The following is a 21,820-nucleotide window of genomic DNA, read 5'->3' as shown; positions in this document are numbered from 1 at the left end:
GTTAAAACAAGCAACTTGATTACCCCAGGTTACGCTGCATCCGGGTCGCTCAGACCTCTCTTCTGGCTTTTAATCTCACTCCACTTTCTAGATTACTTAAACATGATGAAAAATACAAAATCAAAATTGTTTTTGGATGGGTTGAAAAAGAGCAGTACCTTTATCATTACCTCCAAAGTTAAGGAGTAAAATAAAGATGGTTGATGAGAATGCTGTACATTGGCAAAGCGTCTTCTCCAAAGTACCCTCCACACCTCCCAAGGAGAGGTGTAAATAATAGGACTCATTCAGCACCAGCTGAAACACAGCCCGGGCTCCGTAATGAATGCCTCCTGAGACAGGGGTGGGTAGCTCACAGAAGACATCTATTTACGTGGCTAGAAAACTGTGTGAGTGTGTGTGGTGGCGGGGGCTCAGGAGAATGGATGGGAATTCAGGCTGGCTGAATGCAGCTAGAACTTAGAACTGTATTAACATGCAGTCAGGAGAGCAAGGTTAGCATCAGCATTGCTGCAAAGGCTAGATTTTCATGATCGAAAGTTGGCTTATCCAAGGCCTATGTGTACCTGTAGAAATGCACCAGTTCTCTGGGACTGAGACTTTTGAAATGATTCCCGAAGGTGGTCTGGTCTAAATTATAGCTGTTCTTTCACAGTACACCATTAAATGGAACACTGCTTCCTTCCTGAAGTATGTGGACTTCCAGTTTCCCAATAGTTTGGGGAAATTATATCCTTTTAATGCTCCCTTTGCCTCAATCCATTGGCCTGATGTTTGGTCACACACACCATAGAATTTACTGGAAATGCAGCCAACAGAAAATTAATTAATGTTTTTTCATTGATGTTATTTGTGTTTATATATAAATATATATTATGTGTATAATATACATATTTGTTTATATTGTTTGGTTTTAAATTTTTCAATTTTATCATAACATTAGTGATTCCATTGGGTCAAATACATTTAATGTTCGATATCTGGAAATTACTTATTAAAACTATATGATAGGGCTTCCCTGGTGGCGCAGTGGTTGAGAATCCGCCTGCCAGTGCAGGGGACGTGGGTTCGAGCCCTGGTCTGGGAAGATCCCACATGCCGCGGAGCAGCTGGGCCTGTGTGCCACAGCTGCTGAGCCTGTGCTCTCGAGCCCACGAGCCACAACTACTGAGCCTGCGTGCTACAACTACTGAAGCCCATGCACCTAGAACCCGTGCTCCGCAGCAAGAGAAGCCACTGCAATGAGAAGCCCGCGCATCGCAACGAAGAGTAGCCCCCGCTCGCCGCCACTAGAGAAAGCCCGCATGTAGCAACGAAGACTCAGTGCAGCCAAAAATAAATAAATAAATAAAATAAATTTATTAAAAAAAAACTATATGATAATTTACTTGTGTAATTACTGCATGTCACAGTCATAATTGGTTGAGAAAAAAGGAAAAATGTAAAAGGAAAGAGAAATAGGAAATGAATAAATCATATGGAAAAGTAATAAGCAAGAAATTATGAAAGAAAGAAAACAAAAAGAAGAAAGGAAGGGTAAAGGAAGGAAGATTAGGTTGAACACATACAGAAAGATGGAAAAGCATAAAGAAAAAAGGAACCATTTGAGAGAAGACTGTGTTTGAGGCTGGAAAATGATTAATGCTTTTGGTTCATTTTATGTGGATTTCATTTTTATTAGTAACAGCAGTTAATAATTGTGATTTTTGTTTCATTTGCCATTAGAACATTTATTAGTAATGACAGCTAATACCTATGTAGCATTCACTTTCCAAAACGATTACTTCATTCAAGCATCAGATCTCATTTACAGGTTCACAACAACCTCACGAAACAAGAACCCTTTTAATCTATATTTGCTTTAAATGTTTATTTTTTATTTTTTTGTGATTTGAAAAATACAGATAGCTTAAAATATATCAGCATCAATATACCAATATACTAATTTAACCGTTTGATAATATTGATTCACTTCACTTATAAAATGGAAATAATATATAAAACCAAATATTTACTCCTATTTCCCTTCCAGGATTCCTATTTGTATCTACTCTTAGTGTGTATCCTTCCTACACGTGTTTTTCACATTTTTATTGTGTATACTTAACCATAATTAGTTACAGAATATGTGTGAGATCAATACATATAATTTTTATATTAAGGCTTTGTTTCTTAGAGCAGTTTTAGAGTCACACCAAAATTGAAAAGGAAGGTAGAGAGATTTCCCCTATATCCTCTACATATGTGCAGCCTCCCACATTATCAACATCCCCCAGCAGAGCGGTACATTTGTTACCATTGACGAACCTACATTCACACATCATAATCACTCAAAGTCCATGTACATTATGGTTCACTCTTAGTGCTGTTTGGTCTGTGAGTTTGGAAAAATGTATAATGACCTATACCCATTATTATAATATTATACAAAGTATTTTCACTGCCCCCAAATCCTATATTCTCTGTCTAGTCAGCCCTCCTCTCACCCTCTTAACCCCTGGCAACCTTTTATCTCTTTACTGTCCCCTTATTTCTGCCTTTTTTAGAGTATCATTTTGGTGAACTCACACAGTATGTAGTCTTTTCAGATTTGCTCCTTTCACTTAGTAATATGCATTTAAGTTTCCTCCAAGTCTTTTCATGGCTTGACAGCTCATTTCTTTTGAGCACTAAATAATATTCCATTATCTGGAAGTACCATAGTTTATTCATCCATTCACCTACAAAAGAGCATTTTGATCACTTCCAGGTTTTGGTGATTATGAATAAAGCTACTATAAACATTCAGGGGCAGGTTTTCTTGTGGACATATTCTTCCCCTCCTTTGGGTAAATCAAGGAGCATGATTGCCGAATCATATGGTAAGAGTATGTTTAGTTTTGTTAAAAAACTACCAACTGCCTTCCAAAGTGGCTGTACCATTTTACATTCCCACCAGCAGTGTGTGAGAGTTCCTATTGCTCCGTATCCCTTCCAGTATTTGATGTTGTCAGTGTTCCCGATTTTGACCATTCTAATAGGTGTGTAATATTTAGTATTTTATTGTTGTTTTAATTTGCATTTCCCTGGTAACATATAATGTGGAGCATCTTTTCATATGCTTATTTGCCATTGATAAATATTCTTTGGTGAGGTGTCTGTTAAAGTCTTCAGCCCATTTTTTTAAATCGGGTTGTTTATTGTTTTAAGAATTCTTTGTACATCTTGGATAACAGTCTTTTATCAGGTGTGTCTTTTGCAAATATTTTCTTCCATTCTGTGGCATGTGTTCTGATTCTCTTGACATTGTCTTTTGCAGAGCAGAAGCTTGTAATTTTAATGAAATCCAGCTTACCAATTGTTTCTTTCTTGGATTGTGCCTTTGGTGTTGTATCTAAAGAGTCATTACCATACCCAAGGTCATCTAGGTTTTCTCGTATGTTATCTTCTAGGAGTTTTAAAGTTTTGCATTTAGGTTTATAAACACTTTGAGTTAATTTTTGTGAAAGGCATAAGGTCTATTTTAGATTCATTTTTTTGCATGTTGTTGTCCAGTTATTCCAGCATGATTTTTTGAAAAGACTGTCTTTGCTCCATTAACACAAAGAAGCCTTTGCTTGTTTGTCAAAGATCAGTTGACTATATTTATGTGGGTCTATTTCTGGGCTCTTTATTCTGTTCAGTTAATCGATTTGCCTGTTCTTTCTCCACCAATTGTCTTTTTGCCCTCAACATATTATTTTTTAGAGTAGTCAATATTGATACATATAAGATCCCATTAAAACATTTTGTCTACAGTTGAGGATGCTGTTGTATAACCTAACAGTTGATAAATCCATGGAATTACCCAGGTTTTTGCTTTTTCAAACTATATAATCTTTGATAAACTTCCCTGGGCATATGTGAGATTTTCTTTAACACACAGGTTCTCAACCATGGATACACAATGCAATCATCTGGGAGGCTTTTGAATATATTTAGTTTTCTGCAGTAGGGTCCATGCATTGGAATATTTTAAGAACATCCCAGGTGATCCAAATATGCATCCAATTTTGAGGACCAGTACTCTTGTCTGGGGCAGTGCTTCTCAAATTTTAATATACATATAAATTACCTGGAGATCTCATTAAATTGCAGCTTTTGATTAGTTGATGTGGATGCACCTGAGATTTTGCATTTGTAACAAGGTCCCAGGTGATGGAGGACCACACTTTACAGAAACTAGGCTCTAGGTATATAAATACTTAGAAATGAAATTGTAGAGATAAATGTGCATCTTTAGTTTTATTAGCTGTTTTCAAATTATTTGCAGATTTATAGTGATTTCATCATTGTATGATATTTAATTTTCTGGCATCCTCATCACCTTGGTATTTTCTAACTTTTAAAGCTTTACCAATATTATGGATTTGAATATGTGTTGTTTTAATTTAAATTTTCCTAACTATTAATGAATTTCTACTTCTTGTCAAATAATTGAACATTAAAGTTTCCTCTTTTATGAATTTCCTATTTATATTCTGTATCCATTTTTATTAACCTGTTCTTTGTTTTTGTTTCTTTTTTACTTATTGAACTGTTGAAAATTTTTATATATTCAGGATACCAATATTGTTTACTTGTTTACATTCATTATAAATACCTCCTACAGATCTGTGGCTTCTTTTAAAATTTTTATGGTGTCTCACATATGCATAAATATATATGTTTTTATGTCTTACTCATTTACAACTTCAATATCTATATTTTTTAACATTTAAATATTTAGATTTTAATATTTAGGCTTTTAATATATGTCCATCTTCTGTGCATAATGTGAGGTCATAATCTACTTTATCTTTTTTCGAATGTAGCCATTGTCCTAGCACCACTGATTGTATGGTATGTTATTTTTCCCTGATTTGTAATATTCCATCATCATATTCAAAACTTCTGTGTGTGTTCTGTGCATGTTGTATGTTTTGTTTGTATTAGTTTCATTCTGGTCGGTATCTTTCTGCCAGAGTTTTATACTTTGTCTTGAGAGTATGATAGAATAAGTTTCTTTCTATTTTTCTTAATCAAGGTTGTCTTGGCTACTTTTTGTCTTTTACCCTTCAATATTAGTACTAGGTTAATCTTATTGAATTCTGTGAATAAAAGTAGAAGTTTTGATATAATTGTATCAAATTTGTAGATTTATTGTAGGAAGAATTAACATCCTTTTTTGTAGTCTAGCTGAATTCTTATCAATTTCATCAATTTAAATAGTATGTAACTTCTTTTGAATATTCTACAAAGACAATTACATTATGTATGGCCAATGACTCTTTTGGACCTTTGTTTCCAATACCTACACTTCTAACTTATTTCCTAATCTTACTGAACTGGGTAGGAACTCCAGTATAATGTAAATTAGAAGCAGTAAAAGTGGGCTTCTTTACCATATTTCACTTTTAATGAAACATGTCTATAACACTTCACAATTAAAGATAATGATCATTGTGAATTTTTGGTAGATCCTTTTAGTCACATTGTACAAGAAAGTTTCTATTCCTAGTTTGTAACTTTTTTGTTATAAATTATAGTTTTTTTCTTATATAATTTGTTCTCTATCCCAATTGACATAATCATATATATTTCTCTTTCAGTCTGTTTCTGTGGAGTATTAAATTAATAAATTGTTGAACAGTATCCTCAGTCTTAGAATAAGTCATTCTTTTTTTATATATACATTTCTGGATTTGCTTGGTGGATTCAATATTATAATTTAAAATGTTCTGGGTTCATAAGTGAAATTACATTTCTTGTATAGTTCATGTCCATATTTAATATCACATTATATCAGTTTCATAAAATAAATTGGTGGTGTTTTCTTCCTTTTATTTTCAGGAATAGGCTTATAAGAAAACAATTATTTCCATACGTTTTGTTTCTTTAATCTTCTTTTGAGTGTGTTATAAAACATAGAGATTAGAGTTCCTTAGATATTGGTCAATCTCTTCTATAAAACTGTCTGGGCATATTTTTTATCTGTTACTAATATGACCACTAAATAAGTTGTTCCTTATAGGCAGACTACATTCTCTAAAAACTCGTTCTCCTCTATACTGTATTTCTGTCATCTTCAATATGTGATTTCCAATTTCCAAGGCTACGTGCATCAAGCTGTTTAGGGGGAAATTACATGGAGGATCACCCATGGGAATTTGGGGGGGGGCAAGCCTAGAAATAACACACATCATGTCTGCTCACATTCCACTGCTTAAAATTCAGTTATAAGCAACTACAAAGGATTCTGGGAAACAGAATGTAGTCGTGTGCCAAGAAGAGGACATGTTTGTTGATCAAGTAGCAGCCTTGCTACACCCAGAAAGGAACAGATTATATATCTTAACTACAAAAGTTTGCTTTTTCTCTTATAAATTTTGTTTAATCCTCCTTTTTAAAAAAGTACTGTTCAGTAGTAAGCACACAGCTCGGTTCCTTAAGGTACCATTTGAATGTTACAGCTCTCAGCCTGATAGAAACAGTTTGGTATTACAGTCATAACACAGTTCTGCTGACTCCCTACCAAAAGCACAATGTTATATCCATAATAAATCTTCTCATCAGCTGGTGACTCTGCTGTCATTTGGTACATGTTTTCTTCTATAAAATAACTGACTAGCAAAAATCAACCATAATCACTGCTGTTTTTGCAGTATGTTTGAAAGGCAGGTGGTCATCCCATTTCTGGAAATTAAAAACAATTCAGAGATAAATATGGAAAAAAAAGAGAAACCAGGGCAGAAAGTGTGTGGGTTTAGGTGTTTGGTGAAACAGGATGACAAGGGCTCTTATGTTACTCATCAACTGAGAAGCATATTTCCATCTGTTTATACTAACACATTGATCTGGATGCATACACTGTGACTGCTATAATGCACACAAACTCACAAAAAATTTGCTTAGGTAAAAACCACATGATGTTCTATTCATATTATGGTGGAAAGGCAAATATAAAATTGGTCAACAGAGTTTTCAGATAGCAGAGAATAGTCTCTTTTTTTTTTCCTACAAAGATATTATTCAACTATTCTTTGCATTCCTAGAATTCAGCAAGAACTTATTTTGTCTTATTTTGTTTTAAGCACTCAGAGGATCAATAACCATTTGCCCAGGCCCTTTAGCATGTTCATGGTATTTTACTTGGATTTGTGACAAAGAGTCAAAGAACATAACAGTTGAAATTCCCTATGAGCGTATTTGACCCAAGCACTCACCGAAATATATTGATAGTAATCCCTTGTCTAATCCTACTGGTCTTCCATATTTCCCTGAGAATCTTTTGATGACAGGGAGTTCGTATTCTCATAAATAATCTATTTCATTGTGAGGACATTCTTGTTTAGGATATTTCACTATAATGACCTGAAATCTACCATTATTCTGTCCACAAGAACAAACTAGAATAAATCCACAAGTCTATTCAAAAATCTTCCTTCTTTCCATTCCTTACCTTTATGTAAACATTCCTAGCTCCTTCAGCTGTGTCTTTACATGTTATTGTGTCTGGACACTTTACTATTCTGACTGACCTCTCATTGTAAAATAACATACCAGTGTGTCACTCTTAAATTGTAGTGACTGTAACTGAAAACATGACACCTGATATAGTTTTATCAATAAGCATGTCTCCAAGAGCTTCATCCAAGACGTTTAAAATTGAGGAAAGGACAGAGCCAGACCCAGCTCCTCATGGCCTTCCTCTAACATTCTCCCTTCATACTTACATGAATCTACCCACCGACACTGGTTGTAGGGGCAAACAGTACTCTTCCTGGCTGCGTGGGCTCCTTGTCCACATTTCTCCATTCTATTGCTTAAACTATCATTAACAACTGTCAAGTGACTCTTGAGATCTATGTACACTCAATATGTTCATAGAATTCCGTTTATCAATTAAGCTAGTTAACATACCAAAAAGGTTAATTTGGTCATTTTGATATGGCTAAACCTTGCCCTTCATTTATCTCAATCCTCAAACCAAAAATTTAGATATGCTTTCTGCCCTTCCATTATAGTAGTAGCTGTAAAAAAAGAATAAATAGTTATGAAAGGTATAGGCAAAAATATAGAATAATAGAGCTAATGCTTATTGGGTAGATTGAGTTTTCCAACTGGCAGAAAAACGAGAGGATTTGGCTTATTTTTTGCCAAGTGATGAGACTGGAGTGTTCAAAACAAGAGAGACGAGCAGGAAGGAGAGGTAGTTACAGAACACACATGCCCAAGAGAATACACTCTTCAGTCTTAACCACATTTTCAAGTTCTTAACAATATAATATGATATTATCTAGAAAATCAAAATCAAAATACACAATACTTTCAACTGCGATGTGCAGATATGTTACACACCTAATACCTTGGAGAAACTAAAATAAATCAACGTTTCTTACTTAATACTCCAGGGAGTAGTTTACTCACAATGTTTTTTAATTCAAAAGGGAAAAGTAGTTAAATATTTCTGTTCCTCAGAATGTTGTAATTAATATGAGGGAGAATGACTTTTTAATGAGGGTGTTAAAAACTAACTTTTCAAATAAGGAACATTTAGAACTGATAAAAAACATCCTTATTCAACACCTTCTGAGCACTTACTATGTACTAAGTATGATCTTGTAAAATACTCAGAGATCTATATAGAAGAGTTCCTTGATTCATATGAGTTCTCCAGAAATGTGTAGGAAAAATATACATAGATTGGATATGTGTGCGTATGTTTGTGTATGTCTATTTTGTAACATAATTATGTGTCTTATAATTAGATTTGCCCCGCTACTACCATATTCTATTATTAGCAATGACACATAATTATGTTACAAAATACACACAATCCAATATAATATATATCAACTATATGACAAATATACATACATGTATATACTCATGTATGTACACGTACATATAATTTATATATGTGCATATGTATATATAACATATATAACTCACTGGTTATACAGTTTCTATATTCTATTCAAAAATACTGAATGTAAGTCACCAAATTTCAGTACTTTTATATAGATTTTTGATATTATTTTATCAAGACTAACAAAGAATTACCTATGAAGACTTTGCCTACTAATGAAAATGCTCATTAGAATAACACCTAGATACAAGACAATTTATAATATTTAATCCACTTGATGGAAATGAACAAGTTAAATGAACAAATTATTCAAAGCCAAGAGAATTATGAGTATCTGAAATTTTCAGAGTTCTTGTGATTCATATTAAATGTAAGTCCCAAAAGCTAGCCCCAGTATAAAACAATTTCTGGCAAGAGACTGACATTTTTCCAATGAATAATTTAAAATGGAACTTTTTCCATGTGAACTGTCTTATATCTTGGCAGTAGGAATAGTATTTCAATAATTTATACAATTTTGAATATAATATAGTTAATGCCGTAAAAGCAATTTCTTTGATATTGAATTATAAGAGAATGCACTTTGGCCACTGTGACTAATAATGATCTAGGGGCCAGCAAATGGCAAATTACCTTTTAACCCAATTTTAGAATCTGTGCATGTAACCATAGGACTGCCCTGAGATATCTGGGCATATAATTGCACAATAATATTTGGTTGTTACATTTTAAGCATAAATAAAGCATTCTCTTTGAGAAAAGCAGATAAAGAAACACAACGATTTAAAAGTGTAGAATTTGTGGGGGAGCAAAATATTAATGTGAATCATAATTTTATTATTTAAATTTCTGAATAAGACCTGTTCTCAGAATATTTCCTAAGGCAGAACTCTGATCACTCTGGAGATGTCATCATGGTTATTCCATGACAGGTGAGCAACCACACATTAGTGTGATAATGCACAGCTTTTATGAGAAACGAAGCAATGTAATGTAAAAATGGGTCTTTCAAGGCAAATGAACAGGCTGAGGGCTTGCCAGAGTGCAGGGCATAGGTAGCAAGTTGTGACTCAATGACTGCATTCAGACTACAAAGGGCTTGCAGTGGATGGTGAGGATTCTGCACACACATAAACCTACAGGCACTGTTTATTTTCCTAGACCATGTACACTTCTACATTATGACAATTTTCCAGCTGTGATGATCAAGTGTCTTCAGTAAGCTGCAAATTTTTCTAAATCCCAGAATGGTGCCATTTGAGTTGGTGCTAAGGTAAATCCACAGATATTTTGATGAATTTGTATGGTACAAAATAATAGAATAGTTCATATCTAAAAATCTGGCAAACCTGGACTTTCATTTCTAAATGGAAATTGTCAGTCTTTAGACTGGTGCTCTCCAGTGTACACACGCACACTTGTTTTTGACCTACCAAAAGGCGATTTTAGGTGTTTCAACCTAATAGGTGATTTGGGGTTTGTCTTCCTCATTCTTTATATATTTTCCACATTCTTTTCAATAAGTGTGTACTACCTTTATAATTCGGAAAATACATATGTACAAATAACAAAAACCACAGTACTTCAGAGAAACCATTATTTTTTCTGATTGCACTGACATGGCACATCTTCTCTGCAAATGCAGAAAGCAACATAGCAGGCTTTAGATATAAAAATGTACTAAAACACATTTATGGAAACCTGAGCCTCCCAAAGAGAACTCCTACTGAACCGGAAGAGGCTTACCTCAAGAAATCCGGGGCTTCCCTGGTGGTGCAGTGGTTGAGAATCCGCCTGCCAATGCAGGGTACACGGGTTCGAGCCCTGGTCCGGGAGGATCCCACGTGCTGCAGAGCAACTGGGCCCGGACGCCACAACTACTGAGCCTGCGCTCTAGAGCCCGTGAGCCACAACTACTGAAGCCTGTGCGCCTAGAGCCCGTGGGAAAAAAAAAAAAAAAAGAAATCTGGAGCCAGGTGTTTCAATATAACTCTATGAGTCCAAAGGCAGACATTGGACTCTCTTGTGTTTCAAAAAATGCTAAAGCAAGCTTTTAGCTCTGGGAAATATTTGCAAAGAAGGCAGCTGGGTTCTAGCATGACACAGCTGGGCTGTTTCCTCTGGTTTATATAGAGAATAGTTCACTGCCAAAGATGAGGCAAGAAAAGTTCACCCGGGCCATTCCAGAGGGCACTTGCTGGCACATTTTCAAACAGAACAGTGGAGCTGGCCACCAGGTTTGTGGGAATAGTGACTATACTGGAAGGAGGTACCTGCTTTCCTTAAGATAAATACCTGGAAGGGAAATCATTGGCTCACTGAGTTGGATTTTTTTAAAGTTCTTAAAGTATACTGCTGAATTGTTTCCAGGAAAAAGCTCATTATTAATTCCTAATAAAATGTTATCATCACTGAAGGTTTTAAAGACAATAGAGTTGGTTTCTTAAGAAATCTGCCTCACTAGGTATGGATACCTAGATTTGTGTGCTCTAAGGCATTTCAGTTGTGGTGTTCTTCCTATGTATTTTGCAACTGTTTTCTACTGGGGAGAAGGATGAGTTACAAAGGCATTGTAGATTCCCTGTGATATACAACACTGCTGTAGGTGTGTTCTAGCCTTCCTGCTGCTGCTGCTGCCTGAGGGAGTAGCTGTTATTATGGTCCTGATTTTAAGCAGTATTTTATATCTTTGAACAATCCAAGTAAGTGAAGCTGAAGCTAGCCTGAGGTACAGCAGGGTTTTGAACTCTGGTGTGTAAACATTCATGTGTAGAGGCCAGCTCTTGATCCTCCAGCAAAAATGAAGCAAAACTAAAAATCTTTACAGTCTAAAATATTGAAACTCCTGTATAACAATGCTGTATTTGTGCTTTAAAAATGTTTATTCAGCAGGTGAGGAACTTGCCTTCAACCACAAATTTTTAAATCATTACATAAATATTAAGCCTCCAAAACTTATCCTTTCTAAACCAGTGACCTTTCTTTATTCTTTTGTCACATTTAATTATCATGTATAGTAAGCCTTCTTAATATAACATATGTACATACATGTGTATTTACATATGTGTGTGTGTGTGTGTATATATTTATATATATTTGACACTGAAAATCTACCTAGCGAACACCTAGGCCTTTCCTCAGTAAGAAAATCTGTCTTAAAATTTAAGGATTACTTGCTCTCTTTCATCCTATTTGATGGATTATCCATGTATTAGGTAGTCAAGCAAAGATGGAGAGAAAGGAAAGAGAGAAGGAAGTCATTTCCAACTTTGATTTTTTCCAAAACTCTATATCCTGTGGGGTTTATCACTCTCAGATGCTCACTTTCTTCTCTCCATCGCTGTCTTCTCTCCATCGCTGATTGTCTTGATCCCTGCTACATGAACCAATTCTAGATTTTCCCAAGGGAAAATAGCACAGTGGGGAAAAGTTGCTCATAGCACCTTTCTACTGAGTGCAAGCTATTAAGGTATCATCTCTTCTAGGGATAGTTACACTTTAATATTAGACCCTTGCAGGCAAATAACTGCTCTGAGGCTGTGAAGGAGGGCTCTCTAACTAGAGTGGAGTTTTTAAATGAATAGGAGAGGGAAGTTTATGGAGAAGACTTTCTGGTGTCCTGTAAATGTTCCCAAAATCTGTAGATTTTGGAGCTCACTCCAAACCTATTGGTCTAGGATCCCCTAAGTTGTGCCCTCTCTACCCCAGGATTCTAAAAAAACTTACCAGATCATCCTGATGATTATCTGGGTATAGGAAACTACTGTTTTTAACCAACAAATTCCACTCAAATGTCATCTGTTTCATAAAGCCTTATCTAAGATCAGTATCCCCTCCAATTCTGACTCCATAGGCAGAGTTAGATTTACTACTCTGTGTTCCCAAAACACCTTGCTGTACAGAATCTACTTTGTAGGGTTTATGACTCCATATCATAATTAATAGTGTTAGGTTTTTCTAACTCGTTAGACATGGACTCCTTAAGATTGGTCTCCCTAAATCAAGTTGGTTTCTCGGTAAATATTTGTTGAATGAATGAATGAATGGATGGATGGATGGATTAAAATAGGTCACTGCTTGTTCTGTCAGTGTATATAGCTGACCCCCTGAAGGACATAGTAGACTGAGAACAATTTATACATAGGTCTTATAAAAAAGGAAAAACAGTAAGTTAAGCAACATGATTCAAAGTTTGAACTGAAGTCTGAAAGATACATTTTTTTTTTCAAACACGTTCTTTGCCCCCCAAAGCAGTTCTGACATATTCCATCAGTAGGTAATTCACAAATCTGGCAAGTTTGCATTTACAAGTCACACTTAGCTATTTTTTCCTCCTATCAGTGATGGGATGAGGGGAGAAACCATAGAAATCTCTGAAATGTCATAAACTATAAAAAGTCAGTTTATAGTCTCTGAGCTGGAGAAAACAATGTTGCTAGTTAGATGCAGGCCAGGAAGCCATCAAGCACCCACCAGCAAGCCAGTTTAGGAAAAAAAAAATCATGAAACAATTTCTTCTCTCAGTTTGAGGACAGCACCTTTTCCAGGAGATTTGTTATGTAACGAAGATTTGCTTTCACTTTCTGGGGGCTGGCCAAGACTGAAAAGGGAAGTGCCAGCCTAAGGAAAGAAAGACTGTTCTTTTGATATTGCCAGCCATTACCAGATACGGGAGTTCAAAAAAAGCCAATCTCCAAAGATTTATAGTTAATGTTTAGCTTGTTGACTCAAGCAGTTTGGAAAGTCTTCAGAGATATAGGCTATTCGAACTAACCCAGACTCCAAGTCTATGGAGAGGGAAAAAAAAGCAGAAATAATATGTACACACTATTCGAGTCAAATACTTTTGACCCTTAATTTACATAGCTTCTCAAGTAAAAAAAAAAAAAAAAAAACTCTAACCAAAATACATAGTCCTGCCTAAGATGTGACAGCTCATTCTGTTGAAAATAAATTTATGATTATTGTTCAATTATTTCTCTGGGTTTGCATGGCAAAAACTATAGTAGGCAATGCAATACGGAAATGTCATGCTTTTAAATAAGTTAAGAGAAATAGTGAATCCCCTATCTTGGAGAATCCTTGAAAAACGTCACATAGGACACTTGGCACTATAATTACATTTTCACTATATTCTCAGAATTTATATAATCCTTGCAGTGGTATAAAATTCTATGGGAAATCGTCATTATGAAGCCAAAGAAATATTAGCTCAACACATAAAAAAACAATAAAACAAATATTGTTGAATATCCCATATGTGTCAGCCTCTTTTCTAGGTACTCATAATAGGCTGTTGAATAAGGTAAACAAGGTTCTGACCCAAGACCTTTACTTATGTTGCATGAAGAGAAGACAGGCAATAAACAAGTAAAGAAATAAATACCAATGACAGATTCCAAAGAATACTATAAAGAAGAAACTATCGATACCAGGGGAGGGGGAATGAGAAGGAACAGCGTGTTGTGGGGTGTAAATGGTTATTTCAACAAGACACACATCCAGAAAAATCTATCTTGCTTGAAGGTGTTCAAAGTCATCAGTGACACAATGCTTTCAGATGAAATTTAACCCTTTAACATTCCCTCAGAAATTCACATTTCAATGTTCCTTCTTTGTGGTAAGCTTTTGAGGTGGAGAAAGTCACTATGGGAGAGGTGAGTCAAGCAGGACACAAAGAGATGGAATCGCTTTTATTTTTATTTTTTGTTTGACCCAGTGTATGCATAATTCAATTAGATATATTAAAACCTTTAAAGGTTTTTAGTAATGAGCCTATGGCTTCAGAGACTGAATGGGAAGACACGTAGTACACCTGCTTATAAATCACTGCTGTGATTTTTATACCCTGGCTATGGAAGCAGATGATTTTTGTGCCCAGAATATTGTGGTTATAATAAGTACTCAACTGTTGTTTTTTAACAATCTGTGAGTATTTGTGGACCAGCTTAAATACATAATCCATCCACCTTTTAGCTCGTGCAGCCTAAAGAAGCCCTCCAAATGGATTTGTATGTACTGTGGTCTTTCACGGACTCTTACAACTTAAGAACTTGATGGGGCATTTAACTGATTCTAGTAAGCCAATGAAACTGCCCAGATCCAAATAGTCCATGTCTTGCATTTATTTACAGTTATGATAGCCATCAAATACATCCTCTAAAGATTTTCACTGTTACGTGTGGCACCACCTCACATCTCATGCAACTTCATATAGGTGTGAACTCTATTTTATTTATTATCATCTACACAGACTTTTTAAAAAAATATTTTCCACCAGCTGCCACCGCTACGAATCAGGGCTGGAGCCCAAGGACGCCAGGCTCCTTGTCTCTGACTTCCTCACACCAGCATCCTGGCCGCAGTCCCTGAACAGACTTTTCATATAAAATAAAAGAGTGTGCTCATATGATTCCTGTGTTGTACATATTTGTCACCCTTATGTTGACTTCTCAAATTTTTAATGGTCCTGTTCCACACTATAAGATGAGTTGTTGGAAGAAATTTAAGTTAAATCTGTGAAGGCTGCTCATTAAACAGACAAAATCTTATTTTATTTACACAGTTCAGAAATTATGTACAAGTAAAAAAAAAAAGTAACCATGAGGACACTCACAAGCTCAATTGCCCATCATAGTGCAAATGGTAGGGAATAATCCCAAAAGGCTGGTTGTTTGGAAATCGTTAGTATTTGGTTTGGATATGTATTCTAAGATTTTCCTTACTAAGAATGCTCTTCCCTGCCTGAAGACACCGTGATAGATGGTTCTAAAGGGAGAAGGCAGTTGGGGCAAGTCAGATTGCATAATTTTTGATGAAAGTGAAACCAGCAAGAGATTTGAATTACCTTAAATGAATCTAAATCTATAAATGCATCTAAATATGCATCATTTCCTGCCCCCCCCCACCATGGCATCAACTGAATAGGAGTTGAGAACAGGGTGGTGAACAGTAGTTGAAATTGAGTCCTGTGAATAATTGATTAAAGGCAAAGTAGGTATGAATTTGAAGGTACAAGAGTGATTCCTTTAAATGTATGTGGGAATTAAAAAAAAAATTTCCCTCCAACACAAACTTTAAATCCACTCCCAACCCTATTGCTTAGAAAGTTTCCAATGTTCTTCAGTGTCTCTAACTGGTGATAAGCAACAGTTCATTATTAACACAGATGTAAAGTTGTGTGTATCCCCAATTAGGGTCCTATTAGGAAAAAGATATTCTGCAATTTAGTGAGAAATCTAGAACTTCTACCTTTCAGTGTTTTTATTTATGGTGTCATGATGATGACAATTTTAATGTTATAATAATTATTTCCTGCAAATTAAACAAGTGTATATTTAGATGAATAACTTATTCCTTTATTACTCTGCTCTAGGTCATAAATACTTAAATAATATGCACAGCAACCTAAAATACTTGTTAAAATATAGAGTTATTTAATGACTTAAAAATTATTGAATTGATTGAACATACTTCTTTTTAAACAATTGATTTTTAAGTTAAATTTATAAATAAAAAGGTTGAAGGAGTTTGATACAAGGTATATAGAAAAGAAACAGATGTCTAGAATAGTAAGTTATTTTAACTCTCCTCATTTTTCTTTTTTCTCTGCAAGCGTGTAGAATATTGGACATACCATAAGAAATGCTTTGTCATTTAGAAAGTTCAGTGGCGTTCTTCCCACCTGTGTGCATGCACCATTTATACACAAACAGTAATCCAGAACGGGAGGATCTTAAGACACTCGAGACATTACCATTCTCCAAGATCCTGCCACCCACGGTAGAATCATCACTTTTCTTTTCCTTTATGTCTTAGCCTAATGTTCCCCAGATTCACCCCAAACCCTTCCTCGGAACCACACCTTATTCTGGAGGCAGAGCTAACAATATCTCCGTTTCTGTTGTCTTACATCGAGGTTACTGATAGTTCTTCTCTATTATAAATAGCACTGCAATGAATAACTTTGTGGATAAACTATCCTTCATGGTTTGCTCTAAAAGAAACAAACACAGAATTAATCTCTGATGATTTGAACCCAGAAGGCATACCTAGTAGACATGTGTTACTCATGTAAAATGAGAAAGGAAAATGTGGAAAATATTTGTCTTCTCTTAGTTACTTACCAATCTGCCTCCTTCTTTTAATTTTAAGTTCCTTGAGGTCAATGATTATGCTTTGAAATTTTTGCATTTCCTGTGAGTCCAGAATTATTCCCTCCATAATAATCAGTGAAACTTTGAAGTCTTGAACTGGATATGCAATTCAGCAAAGCAACACCTGCTTTTGCCTCCACAAGCTACATACATTGCATGTGAAGGACTTCATTGGCTCTCTCTACACACAACATCTGTTGCCAACAGATGATGCATTCTGGGGAGAAGTGCCTTGCCAGAGGGATTTCCCTTGCTAACATCCTCTTTCCAGATGTTTCTTTCCTGTAGCAGATCCTGAATTATGAGGCCCCGGGAGGTGGTTGCAATCACTGAACTGACATGTCACACCTGGAATTCAACAGTCTTCCCCCACCACAGAATTTCCCATAGTTAAATGTTAAATCTAAGTTTATTGCTAAGGGACTTGGCTATTTCTCTGTGAAATCAAATATTGTGCTTAATATTAGTTTACCACTTTAAATATAAGTAGATGTGTAAAGATGAAACTAAACTATTTTAAAGTCAGATAAAATTGACAAAGTCATTTAATTTAGAGGCTAGAATGCATGGTCTTATGGCACGCCATCATTTCTCTTAAATATATACACCTCTGCCCAAAGTTGAATCAGTTATATGTTTAAAATAAAACTAGCCAGACTAGACTGATCTCTGTGTACTATCTTCTACATAAAGAAGGAAAGTATTATATAACTTTTTCTTTTTTTAATAGTAGACATTGGTATATATGTATCTGTATATTTATATATATAGATATACACACTCATAAATATACACACATGTGTTTGTATATACACATGTATTTCATAGTTTACTATATCAAACCAATACCTACATTCATATATCCAAAGGATATATATTTTTTTAATGTTATAAGTTTATTTTTATTAAATCTTCAATTCACCAGTAAGTCTTGCACATTTTTCTCTACTTTCTTCCTAGGGTATTTTAAAGTTTTTATTTCTGTTCTGTTTCAGTTAAGCTAAAAAGAGTCTTCTATTTGGAATGGTTTTAATTTTTTATTATTTGCCTGAGAAGAGCTCAATGAAGAGTTTAATGATAATATGTCTTAAATGTGAATTAAAGTATGTCACTTAGAAACAGATACAATAGTATATCACTTAGGAATAAGCCCTTTCCTCAATCATATCACCAGTTATTTATAATCGAACACTTTATATTTGTAATCAAATCATCCCAGATTTTCTTGTAGCAGAGTTTTGGTTCCATTAAAAAATCAAAGATGATATTAAAGTATGAGTAATTTAATTTATCTTTATGACAGATTTTAGTTACTGGTTTTTAAAGTAACTGTGAAAACATATCTCTTGCCGAAAGAAACCCTAAGAATGGAACAATGAGAAAAATTCTACTTAAAAAGAATGTTTTTATAATAGTTATCAATGTATCTAATTGCCATTTATTTAGCTTTGACCTGAAACTTCAACATACTGTAATTTTTATATAGGAAACCAAAACTTATGGCACAGGCCCGTCGTGTATACTATCAAAGTGGTGAACTTCTGAGAGCAATTTTAAGGCACGGGAAAAGAGCAGTAGTGAAATTAAAGTCAAACACCAAATATGTGTTTTAAGGCATCTAATAATAATATTGATAGCTAACAATGCTGCCAGGAACTTTTCTAAACCCTTTAACATATGTTGACTTATTAATCTTCACAGTAGCTATATGGGGTTTGTACTATTATTATCTCCAGCTTGCAGATGAAGACCTGAGGCTGAGGTAACACAGCTAGCCTGTAGAGGACACAGGACTTATATCCATGCTGCATAAGGATTAAATGAGATCATTTGGTATTTGAGAGAATACAGACATTTTTATCCTGGAAGTTAATTTAGGTATTTTCCTATTCAACATTCCCAAAGTTTATTCCAGGCTCACTACTTTCATCAAATGCTCTGTTATAAAAGTTTCCATAGCCTAATACATCAGGGGAAAAAAAAAAAAAGACACATCACAATATTTCCCCTTTCACTCTTGTAGATTTGCAGAGCAAAGGTCATAACAAAGGTTCTAAGAAATCTCAAAATAAAGAGACCTGTTTCAACAAATTTCCATCCATTACTGACAAGAAAACTCATGTTGAACATGTCTTTCACAGCCCTTAGAATTTGTGTTCCTTAGAACATAAATGCTCAGAAATTCCAGCCCTACTATTTGGCAGATTAGAAAATTGAGACCTAAATTGCCTTTGCGACCCTGAAATCTTACATCCCAATTCTGTACATGTTTTACCTCACTTAGCTCTTAAATCACCATGTAGGCATAACTGTTCTGATAGTTTAAGTTTCTTCCAGATTTCCATTTTTCTTTAATCATTTCAACAGGAAAACCATCATTATAGTGAAGATACATGGATGGAACAGACAGATGGCTATATTCTAGTTTATGTAATACAAAGTATTCACAACAATATTTATTGATCATTTAAGCACTATTTAAACTTTTTGTTATTACATATTTAATTTGTCCTAAAATATTTCATAGCCAAATATTAGAGAAAATTAAAACCAATCAAAAAACAAAAAAACTCTAGGGTAATCCTGAGGATCTAGAGAATCTATCTTTTAGATGATGACCATGGGCCATAAGTACATTTCACCACCATAGTTTGATTGCATGATATCATGGAGTTAATCATATATAGTTCAACAGACTTTTATACATTTTTTTCTGACCACTGCATGTTTTGCCATTTCAGTTCCTCCGAAGATATATGACATCTCAAGTGATATGACCATCAATGAAGGAACCAATGTCACCCTGACTTGTTTGGCCACTGGGAAACCAGAGCCTTCCATTTCCTGGAGGCACATCTCCCCATCAGGTAAAGCGGAAAAGTATCAGTGTTGCTTGTGCTGTTCAATATCCTCCTGTAACCTCACTTGTTCAGAATGTAAGAGTCAACTAATTTTTTCTATCCTTTTCATGAGGTAGTCAGGATGCATATTTTTATACTTATTCTTTATACCTAAATGCATGTAGCTCACAAAAGTTAAATGAACATTTTCTGTCAGAGCCCAGAGTAGAACTTAGGTCTCTTGATTCCTAGGCAAGGTTATTTTCCCTGTAGTATACTGGATAATCACAAATCGATAGACAAAAGGCTCAAATGGAAATATCACAAGAGAAATATCTTCATTTAAATGTGTAAGGCTTTTATTCAATCAGCATTCACATGTTAATAGGCCAGCATGAACTGCTGACGTAATCAAGGGAGAATAAAATTATACAAATTATGAGTTTGCAGGGTCTAATTTCAAACTGCAGTTCAGAATCAAGGATTTGGCAGTTAGAATTAAATTTTAACTGATGAGGGATCTAAAAACCCAAGAGTTTAAGTAACTTGTACAAGATCACATAGCTAGGTGAAATTAAGGGATATAACACGTTTATCGGTGTCTGGTGCTTCTGAAACAGGGCACATCCTCCTAAAGAGATTGTCAACTTTGGGAAGCTGGGGATAATCATCATCAAGACAGGTCTATTTTCACAGCCACAACTCTAACCGAGTCATCAATTTGTGTAAAACCTAAATATTTGAACTACGTAACTTTAAATGTACCATGAAGTAAGAGTGGTACTTTTAATGAATAAGATCCCACCACATTTCAGATAAACAATATTTGATTTATATTTTGGGTAGAAATAACTTGAACAAGGCTAGGATGAGGAAATCTCTTTCAAAGGAATCAAAAAAGCATATTTTATATAGGCTTAGAAAGATTACAATTAGAACATCTATTTTATCTGCTAATGCTTTCTTTAATATCACTTATCCTTAAGTGCCTTTTGGTTTCCTCATTTATGCAGTAGGTCTAATGAGACTTTACTCATATCATACTCTTAGTATTACTATTAGTGTGAGAAAAAAATCAATAGAACAGCAATATACCCTTACATAATATGCATTATGGTCCCTGTAATATTTCTGAACCATGAGTGTGCTTTTGATTGCCAACATTTCACTCTCTAGAGTGGCTACAGAATCATAAAACTGGTATGTGAGCGCTGAATTAGTGGCAAGACTCTCCATGGGGTGTAAGTGAGGCAAACCCAGGACTAGCAGTTAGAATACATGTGCTCCAGTCTCAACTTCTTTATTCATCAGTTCAGCAAATCCTAGTGCAAATCTCTTAGCCTCAGTTACCCTCAGCTAGTTTCCTACTTTCCAAAAATCGAGTGATAAAAATCCCTGGCTATTGTGAGACTCAAAAAAGATAATAAGCATAAATGTGCATTAAAAAGTATAAGGTGATATGCAAATGTAAGGTTGATTCTTAATCATCTTTCCGGGGATTTAAATCTGATATGAAAATATAATTTTTGTAAGAATGAAGCACATAATCTCCATCTTCATACAATTTAAGATTAATATTTTGGATTTAACTCTCCTTCTTTGCAGTGCTTGTTATTATGCATATTCTTTTTGTAAGTGCTTGGCTACATTTTAGTTTAATTAAATACCATGAATGTTGGTTAGTGAAGTTATTAGAATGACGATAATGGATAGCATCATGAAGCTGAAAGAAGAAGGATTGGGTTTATAAGTTAAACTGTGCATAGATTTGTTTTTCTGATCCTACCAAACAGAGCAAATGAGTAAAATTAGCATAAATATTAACTATTATCTAACGAATAGCTAGACATAGCTGATATTTTTATAAATGGCTGGTCACAGGAAGGTAGCTCCACAGAGCTTCTCCCTTATCTGCAGAAAAGTTAGGTTGTGAGTTCAACCACATCACAGACATT

The 21,820-nt window shown here is 34.9% G+C and overlaps 1 protein-coding gene across 1 annotated transcript in view; it reads left to right on the top strand.

Annotated features, from left to right (window-relative positions):
• NEGR1 (neuronal growth regulator 1) overlaps nucleotides 1–21,820 on the top strand; it is an 897,928-nt gene that overhangs the window by 512,100 nt on the left and 364,008 nt on the right. The window contains exon 3 of the mRNA XM_068538018.1: nucleotides 19,767–19,892. Within this exon, the coding sequence (XP_068394119.1) occupies nucleotides 19,767–19,892 (126 nt within the window). The remainder of the gene's footprint in view (nucleotides 1–19,766; nucleotides 19,893–21,820) is intronic.

This window comes from Eschrichtius robustus, chromosome 3 (assembly GCF_028021215.1).
Source record: "Eschrichtius robustus isolate mEscRob2 chromosome 3, mEscRob2.pri, whole genome shotgun sequence".
NCBI lineage: Eukaryota > Metazoa > Chordata > Mammalia > Artiodactyla > Eschrichtiidae > Eschrichtius > Eschrichtius robustus.
Note: the sequence above shows the minus strand (reverse complement) of the source record. Positions and strands in the feature narration are given on the sequence as shown.